Genomic DNA, 25,806 nt, shown 5'->3' with positions numbered 1-25,806 from the left:
CCATCTATATTGTGGTTGTAAGGACCAAGCTGCCCATGTGGACTTTTATGGTGTTTTCCATAATGTATCCCTGTGTAGATCAGTACCAAACCCTGAAGTAGCACATGCAAAATAAATTCCAAAACCATCTGTTTAAAAAAATTTTTTTTTTTACCAATTTACAACAATAAAAAAAATATATATATATATATATATTATCTTATGTATTATTAAAGTGGCATTCTGGTATTACTATTATTTTTTTTCCCATCAAACGGCCGGTATCTTATAAAAATAGAGACATAAACAAATTATAGTTACCTCCAGTCCCCGCTTGGGTCCATCTAGTCCCCAGATTTTGTGTCTTCTTTAAAGACATAAACAACAACAAAGATGTGGTCTCAAATGGCTGGAGGTGCTCAACCCCAAATGCAGTTGTGCATTTATACTGGGGGAGTACCGTATTTTTCGCCGTATAAGAGGCACTTTTTCTTCCCCAAAACTGGGGGGGAAAAAGTCGGTGAGTCTTATACGGCGAATACACCCCTATCGCGGCGGTCCCTGCGGCCATCAACGGCCGGGACCCGAGGCTAATACAGGACATCACCGATCGCGGTGATGCCCTGTATTAACCCTTCAGACGCGGCAATCAAAGCTGACCGCCGCGTCTGAAGGGAAAGTGACACTAACCCGGCTGTTCAGTCGGGCTGTTCGGGACCGCCGCGATTTTACCGCGGCGGTCCCGAACAGCCGGGTTAGTGCTTACAGGACACCGGGAGGGACCTTACCTGCCTCCTCGGTGTCTTCTCCGTTCAGGGATCCCCTGTATGGCCGGCGCTCTCCTTCCTCGTCATCGCGTACGTGCGTCGGCGTGCGTAACGACGTGATGGTGGCGATGGAGAGCGAGGATACTCGGCCGGCAGCAGAGACGTTCCGGAGCGACGGGGACGCGGCGACAGCGATGGAGCGACATCCAGGGCAGCGGTGACGGGTCCGGAGCCGCGGGGACACGTGAGTATTACCTCCTATGCAGTGGTCTTCAATCTGCGGACCTCCAGATGTTGCAAAACTACAACTCCCAGCATGCCCGGACAGCCAACGGCTGTCCGGGCATGCTGGGAGTTGTAGTTTTGCAACATCTGGAGATCCGCAGGTTGAAGACCACTATTGGGTTCAAAATCTTTATTTTTTTAGATTTTGCACCTATAAATTGGGTGCGTCTTATACGCCGGTGCGTCCTATAGGGCGAAAAATACGGTAGATCCTGCCCTTGTGGTCCGTTGCTAGGGGCGATCCCCAGCATAAAAATGCATACAATGGAGGATTCCTGCAGTGGACTACAAGTGCCACAATAGCATCCTACACCAAATAAATGGTGTGGATGTGTAACAATTAGAATACAATACAGGAATTTAGGTGCACGATTGTGGTAGATTTATACAATGACATTGGCTATCCCTCAACACTGATGTTAAAATTGAGACATTTTTTGTTAAATGCTGGAATACCCCTTCAGATCTGAAGACTTAAAGGAGTATTCCAGGAAAATAAAAAAAATTATATATCAATAGGCTCCAGAAAGTTAAAGATTTGTAAATGAATTCTATTTAAAAATATTAATCCTTCCTGTAATCAGCTGCTAAAGTTGAGTTGTTCTTTTCTGTCTCACCGCAGTGCTCTCTGCTGACACCTCTGCTTGTCTCAGGAACTGTCCGAAGCATTAGAGGTTTGCTATGGGGATTTGCTCCTACTCTGCAACTGAGTTCCTGAGACAAGCAGAAGTGTCAGCAGAGAGCACTATTGTCGACAGAAAAAAAAACTCAACTTCAGCAGCTCATAAGTACTGGAAGGATTAAGAAGTCAGTTGATATAAAAACAAAAAAAATATGTTTTTTTTTCCTGGAATACCCCTTTAAATATTCAATGCGTCTTTTCCCCCCCCCCTCATATTCTTCTCCTCTGTTTTACTGGAGGTGCAGATTGGGTTTCAGTCTTCGTGGCCTCTGGTTTGGTTATTGTGGGGGATTGAGAAACCTGTAAAAAAACAGAACATTACTGGTAACATAAATGTATGATTGCTGGAAAGTCCACAATACTAGAACAGGGATCCAGAGTCTCCATTCATTTGCGGTTTTAGTCAACCCCATAGACTGAAATGTTCCAGCTGTGTGCATGATCCATACTTACACTTTACCTGTTTTGGGGTGAGCAGGAATGGTAGACTAGGTACCCCTGTGCTAGTAATCAGTGGGAGCCCCAGAAATCATACACTATCACCTATCCTTAGTAGGGATCGACTGATTATCGGTATGGCCAATATTATCGGCCGATAATCACAATTTTTGGCATTATAGGTATCGGCAATTACCTTGCAGATAAGCCGATAGTGCCCCGCACCGCCCCGACCCGCTGCGTCGCACCCCCCACCGTCCCGGCCCCATTGCCTCCCCTATCCCCAGTTTTATAATTACCTGTTCCCGGGGCCCACGCTACTTCTTGCTCCTGCTACGTCCTGCATTACGCTGTGCGCAATGACGAGTGACGTGAGCGACGTGACGTCACAGTCAGTGCGCACAGTGACAGTTCAGGAGGACGCCATCGGAGCCAGATGTGGAGTGGACCCCGGGAACAGGTAATTATAAAACCGGGGATGGGGGAGGCAATGGGGCCGGTGCGGCGGGTCGGGGGTGCGGCGCGGCGTGGCGGCGGTCGCGGTGCGGCGGGGGGAGCGGTGGCGGTGATTGGTCTCAGGACCCCCGGACAGGCAGGGGGTGAGAAGCGGGTGGCGGCGGCCTATGGCACCGCAAAAGCCACTGCAGTGCATTGATTTAAAGTGCCCGATTTAAATCTATGATCTGCAGCGGTGTCGCGGGGGGGGGGGGGGGGGGGGGGTAAATAGCTGCGGGGGGGGGGGGGGGGGGTGGTAAATAGCCGATAACTTATACCGGAATATCGGTATAAGTTATCGGCCCTAACCTCCACCGATTATCGGTATCGGCCCTAAAAAACAGATATCGGTCGATCCCTAATCCTTAGTATATCTTCATACTGGTTGGGGCTCGAATTTATTATTATTTTTTTTTAAGATACAAAGCTCAAATAGCTGACAAAGACAGGACTTAAATTCTGGCTGGTTGCAGCCACCACTAGGGGGAGCTAACTACATACAACTTATACATAGTCTCTTGAAGACACAGGGGCTCTGGTGGAACGTGCTGGTCTTCTAATACAAGTGTACTAACCCTCAAACTTGTCTGGGGGTTTATGCTGACTTTGCCAATGTAGAAGGGAGCGGGGCCTCCACTGTCAGATTCATTAAAAGGAGCACGCCTCCTAACAACTCTACCGAATCCAATGGCAGTGGGATATGGACACTACACAACATAAATCAACCGCTATGTTTAAATACATATTACATGATTATTAAAAACACAAAATTGTAGTAATAAAACGCAGTGTGAACCTCAATAGTTGTTTGAATTTAAAGGCCTAAAGCAAGAGGCGGAACTAATGTAAAGATTCTGATGACATCACATCCCCTGAAATCAAGCATGGTGATGTCATTAAAGGGGTACTCCACCCGAAATTTTTTTTTTTTTTTTTTAAATCAACTGGTGCCATGAAATAAAACAGATTTGTAAATTACTTCTATTAAAAAAATCTTAATCCTTCCAGTACTTATCAGCTGCTGTTATGATCCACAGGAAGTGCTTTTCTTTTTGAATTTCCTTTCTGTCTGACCACAGTGCTCTCTGCTAACACCTCTGCCCATTTTAGCATTTTAGGAACTGTCCAGAGTAGGAGCAAATCCACATAGAAAACCACTCCTGCTCTGGACAGTTCCTAAAATGGACAGAAATGTCAGTAGAGAGCACTGTGGTCAGACAGAAAGGAAATTCAAAAAGAAAAGAACTTCCTGTGGATCATACAGCAGCTGTTTAGTACTGGAAGGATGAAGATTTTTTAATAGAAGTAAATTACAAATCTGTTTAACTTTCTGGCACCAGTTGATAAAAAAAATAAAATAAAAAAATAAAGTTTTCCAGTGGAGTACCCCTTTAATACTCATTGTGGATTCGGTTTACCAGTACCTCCATATCTACAGCCTCCCTTGCTTAAGTACTAAGTGTGAACAGCAGTGTTTCCCAACCAGGGTGCCTCCAGCTGTTGCAAAACTACAACTCCCAGCATGCTCGGACAGCCTTCGGCTGTCCAGGCATGCTGGGAGTTGTAGTTTTGCAACAGCTGGAGGCACCCTGATTGGGAAACACTGCTGTACAGCAATGCCTGTATATACTACTATACGCACCTGATTTAGTTTTCCTCTTATTAATTTGGCAGATGTGTTTAGAGAATCGTCTTCCAGGTCTAATTTTGGCAGATCCGGTAGTTTGGGTCCTACTACAACCTCTGGAGAGTCAGTAAGAGATAGAGAATGTGCCAGGCTGGCCTCCCGTCTCCTCTGCCTCTCTTGTAGCTGGGTAGTCCTTGGCATAAACCTGGCGGGGTTACTCCTTACAACGTCTTGTGCATTGTCTCCAGAAGACGGGTTTCTAGAAAAAGAGCCTGAAGGAGATGTGGATCTGTATTCCTGATAAGGTTCGGGGTAACATGATGGCTGCATATGTAAAAATTCATCCGGCTGAGGAGTGGGGCCCCAAGTGGAGGGGCCCGGACAGTATGATTCAACAGGTACAGACACTGAACTGGAATTGTTAGGGGCATCTTTTCTTTTCTCTGTACCCTGGCGATCTGTAAAAATTAGAATCTAGAGATAACATTATACAGAGAACACAGGAAACAAGTGAACAAGCAAACCACATTAGGGGTCTAGACAAGAATACAACTACTATAATACTGCTCCTATATACAAGAATATAACTACTATAATACTTTCTCCTATGTACAAGAATATAACTACTATAATACTGCTCCTATGTACAAGAATATAACTACTATAATACTGCTCCTATATACAAGAATATAACTACTATAATACTGCCTCCTATATACAAGAATATAACTACGATAATACTGCTCCTATATACAAGAATATAACTACTATAATACTGCCTCCTATATACAAGAATATAACTATAATACTGCTCTTATATACAAGAATATAACTACTATAATACTGCTCCTATATACTAGAATATAACTACTATAATACTGCTCCTATATACAAGAATATAACTACTATAATACTGCTCCTATATACTAGAATATAACTACTATAATACTGCTCCTATGTACAAGAATATAACTACTATACTACTGCTCCTATGTACAAGAATATAACTACTATAATACAGCTCCTATATACTAGAATATAACTACTATAATACTGCTCCTATATACAAGAATATAACTACTATAATACTGCTCCTATATACAAGAATATAACTACTATAATACTGTTCCTATATACAAGAATATAACTACTATAATACTGCTCCTATATACAAGAATATAACTACTATAATACTGCTCCTATATACAAGAATATAACTACTATAATACTGCTCCTATATACAAGAATATAACTACTATAATACTGCTCCCTATATACAAGAATATAACTACTATAATACTGCCTCCTATATACAAGAATATAACTACTATAATACTGCTCCCTATATACAAGAATATAACTACTATAATACTGCTCCTATATACAAGAATATAACTACTATAATACTGCCTCCTATATACAAGAATATAACTACTATAATACTGCTCCTATATACAAGAATATAACTACTATAATACTGCTCCTATATACAAGAATATAACTACTATAATACTGCTCCTATATACAAGAATATAACTACTATAATACTGCCTCCTATATACAAGAATATAACTACTATAATACTGCTCCTATATACAAGAATATAATTACTATAATACTGCTCCTATATACAAGAATATAACTACTATAATACTGCTCCTATATACAAGAATATAACTACTATATTACTGCTCCTATATACCAGAATATAACTACTATAATACTTATCCTATATACAAGAATATAACTACTATAATACTTATCCTATATACAAGAATATAACTACTATAATACTTATCCTATATAAAAGAATATAACTACTATAATACTTATCCTATATACAAGAATATAACTACTATAATACTGCTCCTATGTACAAGAATATAACTACTATAATACTGCTCCTATATACCAGAATATAACTACTATAATACTTATCCTATATACAAGAATATAACTACTATAATACTGCTCCTATGTACAAGAATATAACTACTATAATACTGCTCCTATATACCAGAATATAACTACTATAATACTGCTCCTATATACCAGAATATAACTACTATAATACTTATCCTATATACAAGAATATAACTACTATAATACTTATCCTATATACAAGAATATAACTACTATAATACTTATCCTATATACAAGAATATCACTACTATAATACTGCTCCTATATACAAGAATATAACTACTATAATACTTATCCTATATACAAGAATATAACTACTATAATACTTATCCTATATACAAGAATATAACTACTATAATACTTCTCCTATATACAAGAATATAAGTACTATAATACTTCTCCTATATACAAGAATATAACTACTATAATACTGCTCCTATATACAAGAATATAACTACTATATTACTGCTCCTATATACCAGAATATAACTACTATAATACTGCTCCTATATACCAGAATATAACTACTATAATACTTATCCTATATACAAGAATATAACTACTATAATACTTATCCTATATACAAGAATATAACTACTATAATACTTATCCTATATACAAGAATATCACTACTATAATACTGCTCCTATATACAAGAATATAACTACTATAATACTTATCCTATATACAAGAATATAACTACTATAATACTTATCCTATATACAAGAATATAACAACTATAATACTTATCCTATATACAAGAATATAAGTACTATAATACTTCTCCTATATACAAGAATATAACTACTATAATACTGCCTCCTATATACAAGAATATAACTACTATAATACTGCCTCCCATATACAAGAATATAACTACTATAATACTTATCCTATATACAAGAATATAACTACTATAATACTTATCCTATATACAAGAATATAACAACTATAATACTTATCCTATATACAAGAATATAAGTACTATAATACTTCTCCTATATACAAGAATATAACTACTATAATACTGCTCCTATATACAAGAATATAGCTACTATAATACTGCCCCTATATACAAGAATATAACTACTATAATACTGCTCCTATATACAAGAATATAGCTACTATAATACTGCCCCTATATACAAGAATATAACTACTATAATACTGCCTCCTATATACAAGAATATAAGTACTATAATACTTCTCCTATATACAAGAATATAACTACTATAATACTGCTCCTATATACAAGAATATAACTACTATAATACTGCTCCTATATACAAGAATATAGCTACTATAATACTGCCCCTATATACAAGAATATAACTACTATAATACTGCTCCTATATACAAGAATATAGCTACTATAATACTGCCCCTATATACAAGAATATAACTACTATAATACTGCCTCCTATATACAAGAATATAACTACTATAATACTGCCTCCTATATATAAGAATATAACTACTATAATACTTCTCCTATATACAAGAATATAACTACTATAATACTGCTCCTATATACAAGAATATAACTACTATAATACTGCCTCCTATGTACAAGTCAGGATTTGTGATATATCTGACCTTTTTCCGCGGTTGCTCGGGCCACATACCGCCTTCTGTCTTGTAGTTTTTCTCTGGTCTCTTGTACGCTCTCAAACTCCGGGGCGTAGCAGACATGAAGGATTCCTCCGAAGAAACTGCGTTCGTCTAACTTCCTTTTGGCGACTCTGGAAAGTAAAGAGAGAAACAATAGTTGTGAATTGTAAAAAAAAAAAAAGAAAAAAAACATGACCACAAATTTAGTAAATAAGTATATAATACTGTACAATTAGGGATCATCTAAACAAGTGAACTCCAAACTGTGGACCTCCAGATGTTGCAAAACTACAATTCCCAGCATGCCCGGACAGTAGATTATCCCCAATCCAGTGTTTCCCAATCAGGATGCCTCCAGCTGTTGCAAAACTATAACTCCCAGCATGCTTGGACAGCCTTTGGCTGTCCGAGCATGCTGGGAGTTGTAGTTTTGCAACAGCTGGAGGCATCCTGATTGGGAAACACTGCCTTAAAGGGGTACTCCACTGGAAAACATTTTTTTCTAAATCAACTGGTGCCAAAAAGTTCAACAGATTTGTAAATGACTTCCATTTAAAAATCTTAATCCATCCAGTACTTATCAGCTGCTGTATGCTCTACAGGAAGTTATTTTCTTTTTGAATTTCCTTTCAGTCTGACCACAGTGCTCTCTTCTGACACATCTGTCCATGTCAGGAACTGTCCAGAGTAGAAGTAAATCACCATAGCAAACCTCTCCTGCTCTGGACAGTTCCCGACATGGACAGAGGTGTCAGCAGAGAGCACTGTGGTCAGACCGAAAGAAAATTCAAAAAGAAAAGAACTTCCTGTGGATCATACAGCAGCTGATAAGTACTGGAAGGGTTAAGATTTTTTAATAGAAGTAATTTACAAATCTGTTTAACTTTCTGTCACCTGTTGATTTAAAAAAATATATATATTTTCCAGCTGAGTACCCCTTTAATACATAAAGCATCCTCCGCCTGAGGGTCTCACCGTGCGCTCTGTACGCGCTGGTATTTGATGAGATAAACCTCTGTGAACTGCTCGGCCGGGTATTCATCCAGAGGATTGTATTCTTCTACTGCTCCGTACAGAGCGAACTGCTCGACCAATTCCTTCATAACACCGATGGCCGGGACCCCCTGCACCAGCAAGTACCGAGACTCCAGATTAATGGTGTAAACCTACAGAGGACAAAACAGGTCACTGAAGAGCACAGACACCGCTGACCAACCTATATACATTACATTACTTATCCTGTACTGATCCTGAGTTATATCCTGTATTATACCCCCGAGCTGTACTCACTATTCTGCTGGTGAGGTCACTGTGTACATACATTACATTACTTATCCTGTACTGATCCTGAGTTATATCCTGTATTATACTCCAGAGCTGTACTCACTATTCTGCTGGTGAGGTCACTGTGTACATACATTACATTACTTATCCTGTACTGATCCTGAGTTATATCCTGTATTATACTCCAGAGCTGAACTCACTTTTCTGCTGGTGGGGTCACTGTGTACATACATTACATTACTTATCCTGTACTGATCCTGAGTTATATCCTGTATTATACTCCAGAGCTGAACTCACTTTTCTGCTGGTGGGGTCACTGTGTACATACATTACATTACTTATCCTGTACTGATCCTGAGTTATATCCTGTATTATACCCCAGAGCTGTACTCACTATTCTGCTGGTGAGGTCACTGTGTACATACATTACATTACTTATCCTGTACTGATCCTGAGTTATATCCTGTATTATACTCCAGAGCTGTACTCACTATTCTGCTGGTGAGGTCACTGTGTACATACATTACATTACTTATCCTGTACTGATCCTGAGTTATATCCTGTATTATACTCCAGAGCTGTACTCACTATTCTGCTGGTGAGGTCACTGTGTACATACATTACATTACTTATCCTGTACTGATCCTGAGTTATATCCTGTATTATACTCCAGAGCTGTACTCACTATTCTGCTGGTGGGGTCACTGTGTACATACATTACATTACTTATCCTGTACTGATCCTGAGTTATATATCAGACAGGAGGCTCATATCTTGCATTAAACCTTTCTTTTTAATGCCCATAGCAGAAAATTACAGAGAATTTACTTCATAACATTAGAAATTTTTTTTTATTAAAACTACAACTCCCAGCAGCCCCTGGAATCCCCTCCCCTGGGGCGGAGACCCTATATAAGGGGCTGGCTGGATCTCCTCTTCCTCTTTCTTTCTGCTCATGGCAGCTAGTTAAGTATAACAATTTTATCTTCATTGTTTTTCATATAGAGATTTCCTTTATTGTTCTTTCATTGTACCAGGTTACTGGTGTGTGGGGACCCTTTCAAGTGTCCCTATTTCTCCAGTTGTCCTGGTTTTGTTTTTTCCAACTCATTCTATATATTTCTATATATACTGTCCTATATTTTCTATTAATTGTATTTCAGTGTTATTATTATCTTCCTTTTCAGTCTCTACATTCCCCCTTTGTGTTTTTCACTGTTCCCGGTTCTGTTACTCCGGGTCCTCTCTCCTGTCAGGCGCCATTTTACCCTACTTTCGCGCCGTCTTCTTCGGCTTATTTTCGTCGCTCTCGTCCTTTTCGCGGGCTCTGCAACATTCGGGGGGCGTGTCCGAGTGACGCGTCCCTTGCGACGCGCCTCCGCTGAGTCCGCGCGTCCTATCACAGAAGTTCTAGCCGTAGTCTCGCGAGACTACGGCTGTGAGCTCTGCTTACTAGGATCCTCCTCCTCTCACCGTCGCCAGTGTTGTGCGAGCGGTGAGAGGAGCGCCAGCATTTAGGTATTGATCCCAGTGAGTTATCTAAGTTAGTTTATTGCTGTCAGTTAGGCTACTTGTAGCTTCCCCCTTATTCATACTGACATCTATAGGATGGCTGGAGATAATTCTACTCCATTTTCTACCCATGTTAATGAGGCTATTGATATTGAAGCCTCCCAAATTATGTCCGCTTCCCAGATTCAGGACTTGATTACTAAGTCCATTCAGGCAGCTCTGGCTGCTAATGTACGTTCTGACCCCTCTTTGCCCTCTACATCTACTGAGCCAGTTAAGGGTAAAGTGACACAAAACCGTAAACATGTGAACGTACACTACGACTCCCCGGCAGGGGAAGTTTATAATGTGCCCCAGGCAGGACCCGAACCGGCCTGCCGCACCCCGCATCTCAGTGACCTCCCTCGACCCTTGTGCCCCAAGGAGAATATTAAAAAAGGGCTGAAGTCCGCCAGGCGTATAAAACCGGACTCATACAACACGTCCAACGACGAGTCATCCGGCGAGTCGGACACGGCTCAAGCCACGGACTCTGACTCTGATAATGAAGATGCGGGGTTTCAGGCTGATTGTCATAATGCCGAACCTGAAGTGTCCAGTGAGGCGATTTTAGACGCTCAGGGACAACCACTCTTCAATCCTGATGAGATCATACATCCTCGCTCAGGTGACTGGGCGCCACTACCACACGTAGCTCAGTACATAGAACATTGGACTAGACGGTCACTAGACCGCACAAATAGGAACAAACTCAGGATGGAATGCCCTAGGCCCTATGTGGCCAAGAAGGTGGCGGTCACCCCAGAGATAGACCCGGTCCTCCTTAAGTACCTGACCCGGGCTGGCAAATATTCCAAGAAGGGCATTGAACGGTCCTTCAAATTAATACAGGATCGCATACTTGATCTGCTTGGACCGCTCACAAAGATTCTTAATTTATCTGAACAAGCAGCCTCAGCTGACCAACCTATAGACTTGTCACAACTTAGAGGTTGGGCCCAGCGTGCGATATGCATGCTAGGCAGCGCAAACACGGCGTGCTCTACCGAACGTCGCCGTTCGATTTTAATGAAGCTGGAACCCCAGCTCAGTCATTTAGCGGAGAATGAGCCCGGACCCTCCGCGGAAGGTCTCCTCTTCGGAGAGGATCTCATTAAGAACATTAATAAGGTGGTCAGCCTATTTTCCAGTCTAGATAAGGCGCAGACCTCACTAAAGAAAACAGGCCAAACTACCAAGGTTTTTGGCAAGGCCGGTAGAGGCAGAGGCCGATCTGCCGGCCGCTCAACCCCCTATAGGCCCTATGTTAGAGCTGCGCACCAACAGTTTGCTCCCGCTCAACAACAGTACACCATGCCGGTGGCCCAGCCGGCTCCTTTCTTTCCCCCTCGAGGACGCCCCTGGAGAGGACGTGGAGGCCGCGGATATCCTAGGTCTCGTCCACCGACCGGTGAGTACACACACAATTTCCATTCCACACACAACGGTGGGGGACAGACTGATGTATTTTACCCACGTCTGGTCCATGATTACGGCAGACGTGTGGATCCTCAATACGGTAGCAGGATACCAGATAGAGTTCCAATCTCTCCCCGTACTGAATTCTATACCTCCACCCATTCAGTTTTCCGCTCAAAACATAGCACTCATAGACAACGAGCTCCGAGAGCTCCTATCCAAACAGGCGGTTATAGAGGTAAACCCCTTGTCCCCCGGTTTTGTAAGCAACCTCTTCTTGGTAAAGAAGAAGGATGGCGGTTATCGCCCGGTGATAAATCTAAGAGATTTAAACCAACACGTGATATATCGGCACTTCAAGATGGAGGGTATCCATCTGTTATGCGACCTTCTCCGGCCAGGAGACTGGTTGGTGAAGATCGACTTAAAGGACGCATATCTTACCGTTCCTATTCACCACTCGTCCCAACCGTTTCTTCGGTTTCTATGGAGGGACCGAATGTGGCAGTTCACCTGCCTGCCATTCGGATTATCATCAGCCCCTTGGTGTTTCACCAAGTTACTGAAACCGGTGGTAGCCGCGCTCCGGAGCAGGGGGGTACGGCTTATCATCTACCTGGACGATCTGCTGATCATGGCACGTTCCAGAACGCAGGCCCTGTTACACAAACAATGGGCGGTTTCTCTGATGGAGGACTTAGGATTCCTCATCAACCACAAGAAATCTGTGCTGACTCCCTCACAAGAACTAGAATTCCTAGGTTTCCTAGTGGATACCAAACGTGCCGTTCTGATGCTACCAACCTCCAAATTAGCTCTGATTCGTAAGGAAATCAGAACGACTTTGCGCAGGGGTCGAGTGTCCCTGAGGATGATTGCACGCATAGTCGGCCTATTATCAGCCTCGATTCAAGCCATCTTCCCGGCCCCACTTCATTATCGGGCCCTTCAACGACTCAAGAACCTTCACATACGCCAGGGTCTCCGCTATGCAGACGAAGTTGCCCTTTGCCCGGAGGCAGTGGAGGAATTACACTGGTGGCTGCGCCATGCCGTCGAATGGAACGGCAAGACTATATTCAATTCCTGCCCGGACATCATAATAGAGTCCGATGCGAGCCGTCAAGGCTGGGGGGCTCGTTGCGGGCGCAATACCACAGGAGGGAGATGGTCCGTAGAGGAGTCTCTCCTCCACATCAATGCCCTGGAACTTTTGGCAGCATTCTTTGCTATCAAGAGTTTTATCCCTCACAATACCAATTGTTGCGTTCTTTTACGCATGGACAATGTGGCTGCGGTTCAATATGTCAACCGCCTTGGGGGGACGAGGTCCAGGGTACTGGCAGACATCGCATCCGAATTCTGGCACTTCTGCTTGTCCCGGGACATCATTCTTATTGCGGAATATCTTCCTGGTGTGTCCAACACAGTGGCAGACTGGAATTCTCGTTATTTGAGGGATTCCAGCGATTGGACATTAGACCGTTCTATTTTTCGGGCTTTGTGGAATCTTTGGGGTCCCTTACACACGGACCTCTTCGCATCTCGCCTCAATCGACAATTGCCTCGCTTTTACAGCTGGAGACCGGACCCGGAAGCATCCGCAGTGGACGCATTCCGCCAGATCTGGTCACGGGGTACACACTATGCGTTCCCCCCATTCAATACGATCTCCAGATTCCTTCTCCAAGTACTGAATCAGAAGGCGACGGTGGTGTTGATCACCCCCTGGTGGCCGACACAACCGTGGTTTCCCCTTCTCCTAGGGATGACAATCGACTTTCCTCGACTGATTCCCCAGTCGCCTCACCTTCTCATGAACCCTATCATGGGTCCTCATCCGTTGATTTTGGAGGGCAACCTTCCACTCCTTGCGTGGTTGGTTTCGGGATCCCGGACATCGGTGGTGACCTTTCACAGTCGGCTAGAGACCTCCTTGCCTTGGCCTGGGCCCCAGGGACTAGATCGGCATATCGATCGGCCTGGGCTTTGTGGGTTCGTTGGTGTGATCAACGGCAAGTTGATGCCATTCAAGCACCTGTCTCAGTGATAGTGAACTACCTTGCGGACTCTTTTGAGTCTGGGAAATCGTATAGTTCACTCAACATGTACAGATCCGCCATATCGGCATACCATTGCCCGGTGGACGCATTGCCAGTTGGCAAACATCCTTTGGTATGTAGGCTCTTAAGGGGAGTAAAATATAAGCGTCCTCCCCGTCCTAGATACCAGTCTACTTGGGATGTCTCCCGGGTGTTAGAACTCTTTTCCTCCTGGGCGGATAATGATGCTCTCTCCTTAAAATTTTTATCCTTCAAAATTACTACCCTTTTATGTTTAGTGTCTATTAAACGGGTGTCGGATGTTAAAGCGTTGGATATCTCCAGGCGACAGTTTTCGCCGGAAGGAGTACGCTTTTCTGTGGTTCGCAGAACTAAGACAGGACTTCACTCCGTCTTCTATCCCTTTTTTCCGGATCACCCGCGCCTGTGCGTAGTACGCTGTCTACAAACATATGAGATGCGGACCACGCCTCTGTGATCCGAGTCTCCCAATCAATTATTGTTATCGTATGTCAAGCCTCATCTTCCGGTATCCTCGGCTACCTTGGCCAGGTGGGTCAGATCAGTCATGGAAATGGCTGGGATTGACATTTCTCTCTTTGGTGCCCACTCTTCTAGAGGAGCTATGGCCACCAAAGTGATTACTTTCGGACCTTTTGTTGGCCGCCGATTGGTCGTCCGAGACGACTTTTCGGCAGTTTTATTTTAGGCCACAAGAACACGTTTCTGTATCTGTACTTTGACATGTCTGTTCTTCTGTCTTTAGCTTTAAAATTGCAAGATATGAGCCTCCTGTCTGATATATAAATAGAGATTTTCCTAGCTAACGTGACGGAAAATATAAGTTATATGAAGACAGGAGGCGAGTATCTTCCCTCCCGACCCCACCCTGTCATGGTGTTCCTTTCTCGTTTCAGGATATTGAAGAACGGGACTTCCTTCTACACAGAAGAATCTGAGGAGACCATGAGTTACAGTGGTTATGCTTTTCTGTTCCAGTTCGAACACAGTTCACGGAGGCCCAGTTGGCCCTGACGACCAGGTTCCAGTTGAAACACAGTTGCTGGGGGCCCAGTTGGCCCTGTCGTCTAGTTCGGGAGATGGAATTCGTTTGCCGTCGGAGTGTATCCGGGGTATCAAGATGTCGTGCGCTGTTCCGAAGTTCGCACGAAAGAAAGAGGAAGAGGAGATCCAGCCAGCCCCTTATATAGGGTCTCCACCCCAGGGGAGGGGATTCCAAGGGCTGCTGGGAGTTGTAGTTTTAATAAAATGTTCTAATGTTATGAAGTAAATTCTCTGTAATTTTCTGCTATGGGCATTAAAAAGAAAGGTTTAATGCAAGATACTCGCCTCCTGTCTTCATATAACTTATATTTTCCGTCACGTTAGCTAGGAAAATCTCCATTTATATCCTGTATTATACTCCAGAGCTGTACTCACTATTCTGCTGGTGAGGTCACTGTGTACATACATTACATTACTTATCCTGTACTGATCCTGAGTTATACCCTGTATTATACTCCAGAGCTGTACTCACTATTCTGCTGGTGTGGTCACTGTGTACATACATTACATTACTTATCCTGTACTGATCCTGAGTTATACCCTGTATTATACTCCAGAGCTGTACTCACTATTCTGCTGGTGAGGTCACTCTGTACATACATTACATTACTTATCCTGTACTGATCCTGAGTTATATCCTGTATTATACTCTAGAGCTGTACTCACTATTCTGCTGGTGAGGTCACTCTGTACATACATTACATTACTTATCCTGTACTGATCCTGAGTTATATCCTGTATTATACTCCAGAGCTGTACTCACTATTCTGCTGGTGAGATCACTGTGTACATACATTACATTATTTGTCCTGTACTGATCCCGAGTTATATCCTGTATTATACTCCAGAGCTGTACTCACTATTCTGCTGGTGTGATCACTGTGTACATACATTACATTACTTATCCTGTACTCATCCTGAGTTATATCCTGTAGATCTTTTATTAAAATTTCAAACATAACAATAAAAAAATTACAAAACATAAACATATCATATCCGACAGAACATATCAATATAATGATCATAAAACCAACACAATAGCATAAAATACAACACCGGTCCACCCCACACTCATTCCTGCACACAAACAAATATATACAATATTTACAAAAGACAGATTCCTATAATACCCATAATACTATACCATACTAATAAACTATATACACTAATACTAAATGTGAATTTCCTGGCCCAGTTGCAATACCAAAAACCCCAATACCAGTAATATACCAAAAAGAATAACAACAACAACAATAATAATATATACAAAATAATAAAAACCAACACAAACAAAATAACACCACTTTTTTTTTTTTTTTGGGCCCTGAGCTGGTCCCGCATCCCATGCCCCCAGTACATGTTACCAGACGTCCATGAACCAGTCCAGGATTTTCTGTATATATAAAAGTCCCATACAAACCCCCTCCCCCCTTTTTAACCCACCACCCAACCTAAACTAAACCCAAACCCCAGGTGGCATCACACAATATATACAATATATACATTACATAAAATATACACAGACTAACAATATATACAATACATAAGTATACAAATAGACTACAACAATAAATACAATAACAAATACATATAACACTATAAGCCAAACAACAAACCCCTAAAGCTCAAGTTCAGTGCCTGCAAGCCCTATATTACCATAAACCAACTCAAAACAAAAAGACTAATGTGCCAGCATCAGCCCACCACCAGGGGGGGACAACAGGCTAAGGCACTTTAAAGGCAGAGCCCCTCCATAGACGAGAGGCCCTGCCAGCACCCAGCCTCTCGTACTCCAGAGAACGCACCTTCACCAGGTCACCGAGAATGTTCCTAACCACCACATCCACAGGGAGGATTTTACGCTGCGTCGACACTAAACACCGTGCGTTCCACGTGTAGTACCTAACCACTGAGCTGACTAGGAATAAAGTGCACCGTTCCCAGCCTCCAAGGTTTCTGAATGCCCCATAGGCCCATTCCGCATAGGAGAGACTGGCCAGCCGAGGCCAACCAATGGAAGCGCCCACCCTGGTGTAAACCTCTGTGTTAAAGGGACAATGAAGCAGAAAATGCTCCATGCTTTCCAGCATGCCTCCACACTCTTCGCGGGGACATCCCCGGTCATCAGAGCTCCTGCACTTCAGATTGTCCCTCACACACAGTTTCCCATGGAAGCAGCGCCAAGTCAAGTCCCAAAACTTCAAGGGGATCCTGATAGAATTCAAAAGCTCTAAACCCACCTCCAGATCCCGACTTGGGCAGTCCTTGAGCGCCAATGGCCTCTGGAAATGAGAAGACAGGACCCTCTTGTCAAGGAATTTCCTCGACAGAGTCCTAATCTCCCACATCCCCAGACCCCACCGACGAATAACCTTCAGAACCGGGGTAGCATAAGCCGGGAGATGCCCGTGTGGTGTGCGAAGATCCTTCACTTGCCCTCCTGTCTCCCATTCCTGGAAGAAAGGCTGAAACCATCCCCTACAGGAGGATACCCACGGAGGAGCCCTCTCTGACCAGAGGTTTGCTATATTGGTCTTAAGAAAGGTATTCACTAGGAATACCACGGGGTTGACCATACACAACCCCCCTAGTCTCCTTGTACGGTAAGTAACCTCCCTCTTCACTAGGTTCAGTCTGTTCCCCCATAACATTTGGAAGAACACACTGTAGACCCGGGTCCAAAGAGGTTCTGGCAACATGCATACACTGCCCAGGTATATCAGTAAAGGGAGCAGGAATGTTTTGATCAGGTTAACCCTTTCCCGGAGGGTCAAAGACCAACCCTTCCACTGATCCACCTTCTGAGCGGCGATCTTAAGCCTGCTGTCCCAGTTTTGTTTGGGGTAATCCCCTTGGCCAAATTCGATGCCGAGAACTTTTGCAGATTCCTGGGGCCCTGGAAGGGCGTCCGGGAGATCAAAACTAGGATCTCCCCCTCCCAGCCAGAGACTCTCGCACTTATCCCGGTTGATCTTGGACCCGGATGCCTCCGAGTAGCGGTCCACCTCTGACATCACCCATTGGCCTTCCTCTTGTGAGGAGACAAACACGGTGACATCATCAGCATACGCTACCGCCCTCAGAGCCAAATACGGCACCGCCAGGTCCATTCTCACCCCCGCCAACGGTCCACAATCAATCCTCCTAAGGAAAGGATCAATTGCAAACACGTACAGCAACGGGCTCAAAGGACAACCCTGACGGACGCCAGACCCAACCTCAAAAGAGCGGCCAATCCAACCATTCACAAGCGGGAAACTCTCTGCCCCTGCATACAAGATCTTAAGCCAATCAACAAACCCCCCCGGCAGGCCATATCTCAGAAGAACAGACCAGAGGTACTCATGGTTAACCCGATCAAACGCTTTTGCCTGATCCAAGGACAGCAAGTACCCCTTCCAGTGGCCAGCCCTACCCTGCTCCACAGCCTCTCGGACACTGAGCACAGCACTAAATGTACTGCGGCCCGGAACAGAGCAATTCTGAGTCCCCGAAAGGAGCCGGGGTGCAAACTCCACCAGCCGGTTAAACAGCACTTTTGCCAGAATCTTTCGGTCCACATTGAGAAGCGCTATGGGACGCCAATTCTCAATGTGGAACGGGTCTTTACCCTTTGACAGGATGATCAGCGCTGACCTCCTCATTGACTTTGGCAGAGTGCCCGAGGATAGACACTCATTAAAAACCGCAGTCAAGAGGGGAACCAAAGTGTCCTTAAAGGTCTTATAGAACTCAGATGTTAAGCCATCCGGACCGGGTGACTTCTTGAGGGCAAGCCCATCAATAGCCATCCTGACTTCCTCTTCCCGGATCATCTCTGTCAAAACGTCAAGAGAGGGGTCTACTCCTGGTTCAGGGACGGTTTCAGCCAAGAAAGCTGATACCTTATCTCGATCTAGATCCTTCCTTCCCAAGAGGTGCGAGTAGAAGGATCTGACGACCTCCAAGATCCCTGATCTGGACCTTTTCAAGGATCCCGTACTATCAATCAGTCCTGAGACTATTTTACTATTCACTGACATCTTGCAGTTTCTGTAAGGGTCAGGCGAGCGGTACTTCCCGTAATCCCTCTCAAAAACCAAAGATGCGTGTCTGTCATACTGGCACTTCATCAACAAGGACTTCACTCTGGAGATATCGTCACGACTACCTCCAGTCGAGGCAAGGTGCTCAAGTTTCTTCCTCAGGCCCTGGTACAAACGGTACCTGTTTAGGCTTCTGAGGCCCGAGAGCTGGCGGAAGAATCTCGCAACCCTTTCCTTGAAGATCTCCCACCACTCTGACTTACTGCTACAAAGGCCCAGCAATGGTACCTGGCTCTGAAGAAAATCCTCAAAGGACTGTCTTATCTCCGCTTCTTCCAAGAGAGACGAATTCAGCTTCCAATAGCCTCTGCCCATCCGGGGGGTCTCTGCGACATTCAGAGAAAACAAAATTAAACAGTGATCGGAGAACTCCACCTCAACAACAGATACTGCTGAAGAGACGGCCTCCTCCTTTAAATAAAACCTGTCTATCCTAGACCTACAACTACCCCTATGATAGGTGAATCCCACGTGGCCTGTGGTGTGCCGGATGTGGACATCCACCAGGCGAGCCTCACTCGCTATGCTATTAAGGGCGACGCTATCATAAGTCAGCTTGTCTCTGGCACCTCCCCTGTCTTGGGGCCTCGTGACAGCATTAAAGTCCCCTCCAAAGACCACCTGCCGACTTGTAAAAAGATAGGGCTTGATCCTCATAAAGAGACACTTCCGGTCCCACTTAGACTGTGGGCCGTAGATGTTAATAAGGCGAAGTTCTTGTCCCTTCATGAGGACATCTAAGATCAGGCACCTCCCCATTTCTAACTCGATAACCCGTCGGCATTCTACCGCTGCGGTAAAAAGGACCGCCACTCCGCTATACGGCTCGGCCCCAAGAGACCAGTAGGAGGGCCCATTCCTCCACTCTCTTTTAGCCTTGTAGATAGATGACATATCTGTTAGCCTGGTCTCCTGCAAAAATAAAATATCAGCATTAATATGGGCAAAAAAATCATAGGCCGCAAATCGAGCCGTATCTGACTTTATGCTGGCAACATTAATGGATGCCAGAGTCAACGGAGAGGGTGCCGCCATCAAGGGTGATTGAGTTAGACAGCTTTCTTTTTCCCACCATCCTTCCCATCCACCCCACCACCCTCCTCATCAGATGATGGTTTACCCCTTTTAAGTGAAATAGATGTGTCCATTTTCCCTTTATATACATTTTCCTCGTCCCCTGACTCTGGGCCTGTCTCCCCCCCTGAAGACATAGATTCCCCAGGGAGAGAGGACTCAGCGTCTCCTGTGAGCCCCACCGCAACATCCGGAACCTCACCCCCAGCCACCCCCTCCTCCGAAGAGGAAATGTCGCGGAGGGCTCGGAACCGGTTGGAGAGACCAATCAGAGGGAGATCAGTTGTACCTTCCTTTGGCATCTGGCAGGTGGGAGAAGATCTTACATCTCTCCTTTTCTTATTCTTCCGAGTACCCCGCTTTGTTTCTGCCCATCCCCCACTGTCCTCATCCGCGCTCCCACCATGGGAGGACAGTGAGGAGACGGCATCCCCCTCTTTGTGGATCCTTCCAGTCTCCTCATCCAGTTCACTATCCCCCAGGGCCTCAGCAGTAAGACTGGCCGCAGGGACAGGATCAGGAGTCACCCCAGTTGGTTGATGCTCCTGTGAGTCCTGAATCTCCCTGTCCCTTTGACGCTTCTCGAGACGCCTCAGTTGGGCAGGCGTCTTCTGCTTACTTTTCTTCCCTGGCCCCTGCACCCCTTCATCCCCGACAGCCATCCCCCCAGCAGAATCCACCTCACGGCTTACTCCCACCGGGGCAACAACCGCGTTGACAAAGGAACGAGGGCAGCGACTGAATGGGTGACCTAAGTCACCACACAGGTGACACCTAATCTCTGCACAAGATGTAGCGAGATGGCCTATTTCCCCACACAGAGTGCACTTCTGCACAGTGCAATTGGCACTAAAATGTGTGGGGTCACCACATCTGTGACAGAGCTTCGGCTGACCCTGGTAGAAGATCTGGATACGATCCCTTCCGAGGAAGGTCGCAGATGGTATATGGGTAACGGTGTTTCCTGAACGCCTAAGCTTGACCATAAACGTCCAGGCCCCTGACCAGATGCCATATTCATCCCTGTTCTTTTTTGGGACTTCCACCACCTCACCATACCGACCTAGCCACGTCATGATGTCAATACAAGAAAGCGATTCATTACGGGTTAAAACGGTCACCTTCTTGACATTATTTTGGCGAGACACTGCCTGAATGGCAAAGTCTCGCCAGCCGGGCTCATTCTTTACCAACTCATAATTCGACCAGAAGAGCTCAAGCCCCTCCGGCCGAACAAAGCTGATATCGAACTCAGGGGTACCATAAGGATGTATCAAGGCATAGATGTCAGCTGCCTTAAAGCCCAACTTCAGCAGAAGCTCAACAACTTTAGATCTTGGAGGACATGTATCACTGCCTCTCCACCTCAGCCGGACCACATTCCTACGGAGACCACCTGGCCCGGCTGTAGGGAGGGACCACACATTATCCCCCCCTCTTTCCTCTCGGAAGGCTGAAAGACCATGTCTCTCTATCCAGAAGGATAGATCAACCTCCCTACCCTCTACATTGATCGATCTCTCCCCTCTCCTTAAGGCCCCCAGGAGACGCTGCTGCAAACTGTTCTCCCCAGAGCCAGAGGACGAGGAAGCTGCCCCCCTTCCCCAGCGGTGACATTCGCGTAGCTGCGGACGGGTGCTGCCACCGCTGGGGGTGCAACTGGACCAGGCCCTACATTCCCACCACTAATCTGTGCCCCTTCACCACCCTCCTCCACATAATCCATACCCAAACCATTGACCTCTATTTTAGCTGATGTGCCCCCCATACCTCCACCCGTGCTACAGCCCAAACCACTATTCAAAGCCCCAGAAAGATTTTTAGTAACATATGAATTATTCACCTCATTCACACCCTCAGTCACTCCAACATTAACCTCCACATTCATACTGGCTGGACCGGTGCGTTCTGGCGCAGATTTTGTACTGTCAGCATCACTGGGTACCAGGGCTGGAGCCATCACCAAAGGACAGGTCACCGGTCCCTTATACAAGGACCGGGAAGCCTGCCTAGCCTGTTTATTAGCGGCCCCAGCCCTGTTTTTACCGGTACCCTCCGCCTCATCCGTACTAGAATGTCCAGCTCCTGGGCGCCGCTGATCTGGATCAGCGGCGCCAATGCAAAACAAAAGTTTTTTTCTACTTTTGGGAGAATCTATTTTTCCCTTAGCCACCACGACTACCTCCGGCACTGAGTCACCCCCCTCTCCCACAGGGGAGCGAACTACAGCACCGGAGTCTGCCTCTATGCCCACCGCTGGGCCGCCCTCACTGTACGGCCTTGCGGCCGATGCCTTCTCTGCTCCATCCCTGCTACTGCAAACAGGCATGGAGCTCTGCGCCCTTTTAGTATCTGTACTCTCCCCGCACCTTTGCACCGAGTCCACCACAGAACACGGGCTGGGCTGGGTAACGGGGCTTGCACAATGAGCTGACCCTGCGGCCGACTCAGGGTTTACAGGGAGGGGGGTGTAGATGTAACTCACCACTTCTTGCTGCTTTGGCTTGGTCTTCTTCTTCTTACCCCCAGGTGCCTCATTTGGGAGCTCATCTCCAAACACCAGGTTCTGAGGACACACTGGGGATTCCAGCATGTGGATCTGGGCCATTAGCGCCCCTCCCTGGTAGCTGCTGTCACTGTCCTCCCCTGAGTCGGCAGGTGATACTGCTGGTTGCTGTGCAGGGGGCCCACTGTACGGGGCCTGCTGCTGTTGCCGCAGGCCACCAGGTGGATCTGGCTGTTGTTCTTCCTCCATCTCCTCCGCATCATCCACCTGGCTCTCAGGTTGCAGCCCCACCAACCTTTTATTTTCCTTTTCCTCCATTACCTTGAATGTTTCTCCATTTTCCAATTTTTCTTTAAATGGACCACTCTTCGCCAGTAATTCTGCTCTCCTCTCCTCCAAAGCTTGTATTTCAGCCATAAGTCTTTTTATCTCTGCCTGGATCTCTGCCTTTTTCCTCTTAGGAGTTACCTTAGCCCTGGCACGGGCACAGCGCAGTTCCTCTCGGAGCCTCCTGATGGCCTTACAGGCGTCTTCATACTCACGGAGGTGACTTTTTACCCGGGAGGTATAGGTGGAAATAGACTCCCGGGTCCTCAGCACTCCCCAGCCTTCCTCACTGAGGTCGGCTTCACCTCCGTGAGCACTCTGCCTTCTTTCTGATGAACCCAGCTTTCCGCTGGTAGCACCCAGCTTTCCTGAGGTGGATCCAGCCTTGGAGCTTCTCACCTCTGTGGGGGGAGTTGGAGCAGCATTGCTGCGACTCCTGGTGGAACGCCTCACCCCCAAATCCTCCGATGTTCCGGCCGCTTGCTGGCTTCTACTGCTCCCCTGCGGCCTATTCCGAGGAGCAGAAGCCTGGGCCTCGCCTCCCTCACTCATGCCTGGAAACCCACTCCCTCCCTGGGGAGGAGGAAGCAGGCCCCAGGTGGAATAGATGGTAATTCCCTGGAGCTCAGGAGACACAGCAGACACACACAGCACAGCTGAAGCACGACCACACCCGCAACTAATTGGTCAGCACTCCAGAGCTGTACTCACTATTCTGCTGGTGGGATCACTGTGTAGATACATTACATTACTTATCCTGTACTGATCCTGAGTTATATCCTGTATTATACTCCAGAGCTGTACTCACTATTCTGCTGGTGGGGTCACTGTGTACATACATTACATTACTTCTCCTGTACTGATCCTGAGTTATATCCTGTATTATACTCCAGAGCTGTACTCACTATTCTGCTGGTGAGGTCACTGTATATACATTACATTACTTATCCTGTACTGATCCTGAGTTATATCCTGTATTATACTCCAGAGCTGTACTCACTATTCTGCTGGTGAGGTCACTGTGTACATACATTACATTACTTATTCTGTACTGATCCTGAGTTATGTCCTGTATTATACTCCAGAGCTGTACTCACTATTCTGCTGGTGAGGTCACTGTGTACATACATTACATTACTTATCCTGTACTGATCCTGAGTTATATCCTGTATTATACTCCAGAGCTGTACTCACTATTCTGCTGGTGTGGTCACTGTGTACATACATTACATTACTTATCCTGTACTGATCCTGAGTTATATTCTGTATTATACTCCAGAGCTGTACTCACTATTCTGCTGGTGTGATCACTGTGTACATACATTACATTACTTATCCTGTACTGATCCTGAGTTATATCCTGTATTATACTCCAGAGCTGTACTCATTATTCTGCTGGAGAGGTCACTGTGTACATACATTACATTACTTATCCTGTACTGATCCTGAGTTATATCCTGTATTATACTCCAGAGCTGTACTCACTATTCTGCTGGTGGGGTCACTGTGTACATACATTACATTACTTATCCTGTACTGATCCTGAGTTATATCCTGTATTATACTCCAGAGCTGTACTCACTATTCTGCTGGTGAGGTCACTGTATATACATTACATTACTTATCCTGTACTGATCCTGAATTATATCCTGTATTATACTCCAGAGCTGTACTCACTATTCTGCTGGTGAGGTCACTGTGTACATACATTACATTACTTATCCTGTACTGATCCTGAGTTATATCCTGTATTATACTCCAGAGCTGTACTCACTATTCTGCTGGTGAGATCACTGTATACATACATTACATTACTTATCCTGAGTTATGTCCTGTATTATACTCCAGAGCTGTACTCACTATTCTGCTGGTGAGGTCACTGTACATATATATTGTAGTGCTCTATATCGTCACTTTCCATATGTTGTAGGATTACAAGTCCCCGCCCCTTTCTGTCACGCACGCTGGGACATGTAGTTCCACAAGAACCTGTATGTCAGAATTAGCGCTCTTATAATGACCGCACGCACTTTGACTGCTCTCGGATTCCGTCCATCTCGGTACTTCGCTCGGGACGCGCAGATCTTTCGCTGTTCGTGGTGCGGCTGCACTTCTACTTGAGAACGGGGATCCGCCATACTTTACTAGGGAACCAAACACAACAATCCGACCCCTTATACACGAGATAAAATTACTGCGGTGTCCGCTTATCGCGGATCCATTCTACTGACGCCAATTGCTTATTTCCACAAAGCGTTTGGTCTTCACAAAGATGGCCGCCACCGATTAGACGTGGTGTATAGGGGGCGACATCTGTTCTCTATAAATAAACGCTCTAGAAATCAGACGTCAGCGTTATCACATGACCCGGACGTATAACTACAAACGTGATTGGGTGGAAGGAACTACTATTCAGAATGTTTCAGGGGTGTACGGTTCTTTTATGTACCAGAATAGGACAATGTTTTCTTTCCACCCAAGCCATACTTCATGTATTTTCTTTTTTAGAAACACATTAAAGTGTTGTCAATGTTTACCGTGATTAAATGGTTAATACAACAGTTTTTGGTTGATAACGGTAAGCTGCTCCCCCCCATTGGTAGAATGCGTTGTCCCTGTAGCTGT

The 25,806-nt window shown here is 45.2% G+C and overlaps 1 protein-coding gene across 3 annotated transcripts; it reads right to left on the bottom strand.

Annotated features, from left to right (window-relative positions):
- Positions 1-63: 63 nt before the first annotated feature.
- On the bottom strand, positions 64-25,669 carry RBM48 (RNA binding motif protein 48). 3 transcript variants are annotated; one of them, XR_008843802.1, is made up of 6 exons: positions 25,212-25,669; positions 8,783-8,973; positions 7,793-7,938; positions 4,289-4,731; positions 1,142-2,013; positions 64-1,031 (listed from the first exon to the last, which is right to left on the bottom strand). XR_008843802.1 is itself a non-coding variant. In XM_056519025.1 (5 exons), exons 1-5 carry the CDS (start codon positions 25,066-25,068, stop codon positions 1,924-1,926), a joined length of 897 nt encoding a protein of 298 aa, XP_056375000.1. In that variant the 5' UTR covers positions 25,069-25,669; the 3' UTR covers positions 1,103-1,923. The 3 variants fall into 3 exon arrangements, 2 of the variants coding, with proteins under 2 accessions (XP_056375000.1, XP_056374999.1); XM_056519025.1 differs by lacking the exon at positions 64-1,031 and having other exon boundaries at positions 1,103-2,013; positions 25,042-25,669; XM_056519024.1 differs by lacking the exon at positions 64-1,031 and having other exon boundaries at positions 1,103-2,013.
- Positions 25,670-25,806: the final 137 nt, after the last annotated feature.

The sequence above is a fragment of the Hyla sarda genome, chromosome 5 (genome assembly GCF_029499605.1).
Source record: "Hyla sarda isolate aHylSar1 chromosome 5, aHylSar1.hap1, whole genome shotgun sequence".
NCBI classification, from domain to species: Eukaryota; Metazoa; Chordata; class Amphibia; order Anura; family Hylidae; genus Hyla; species Hyla sarda.
Note: the sequence above shows the minus strand (reverse complement) of the source record. Positions and strands in the feature narration are given on the sequence as shown.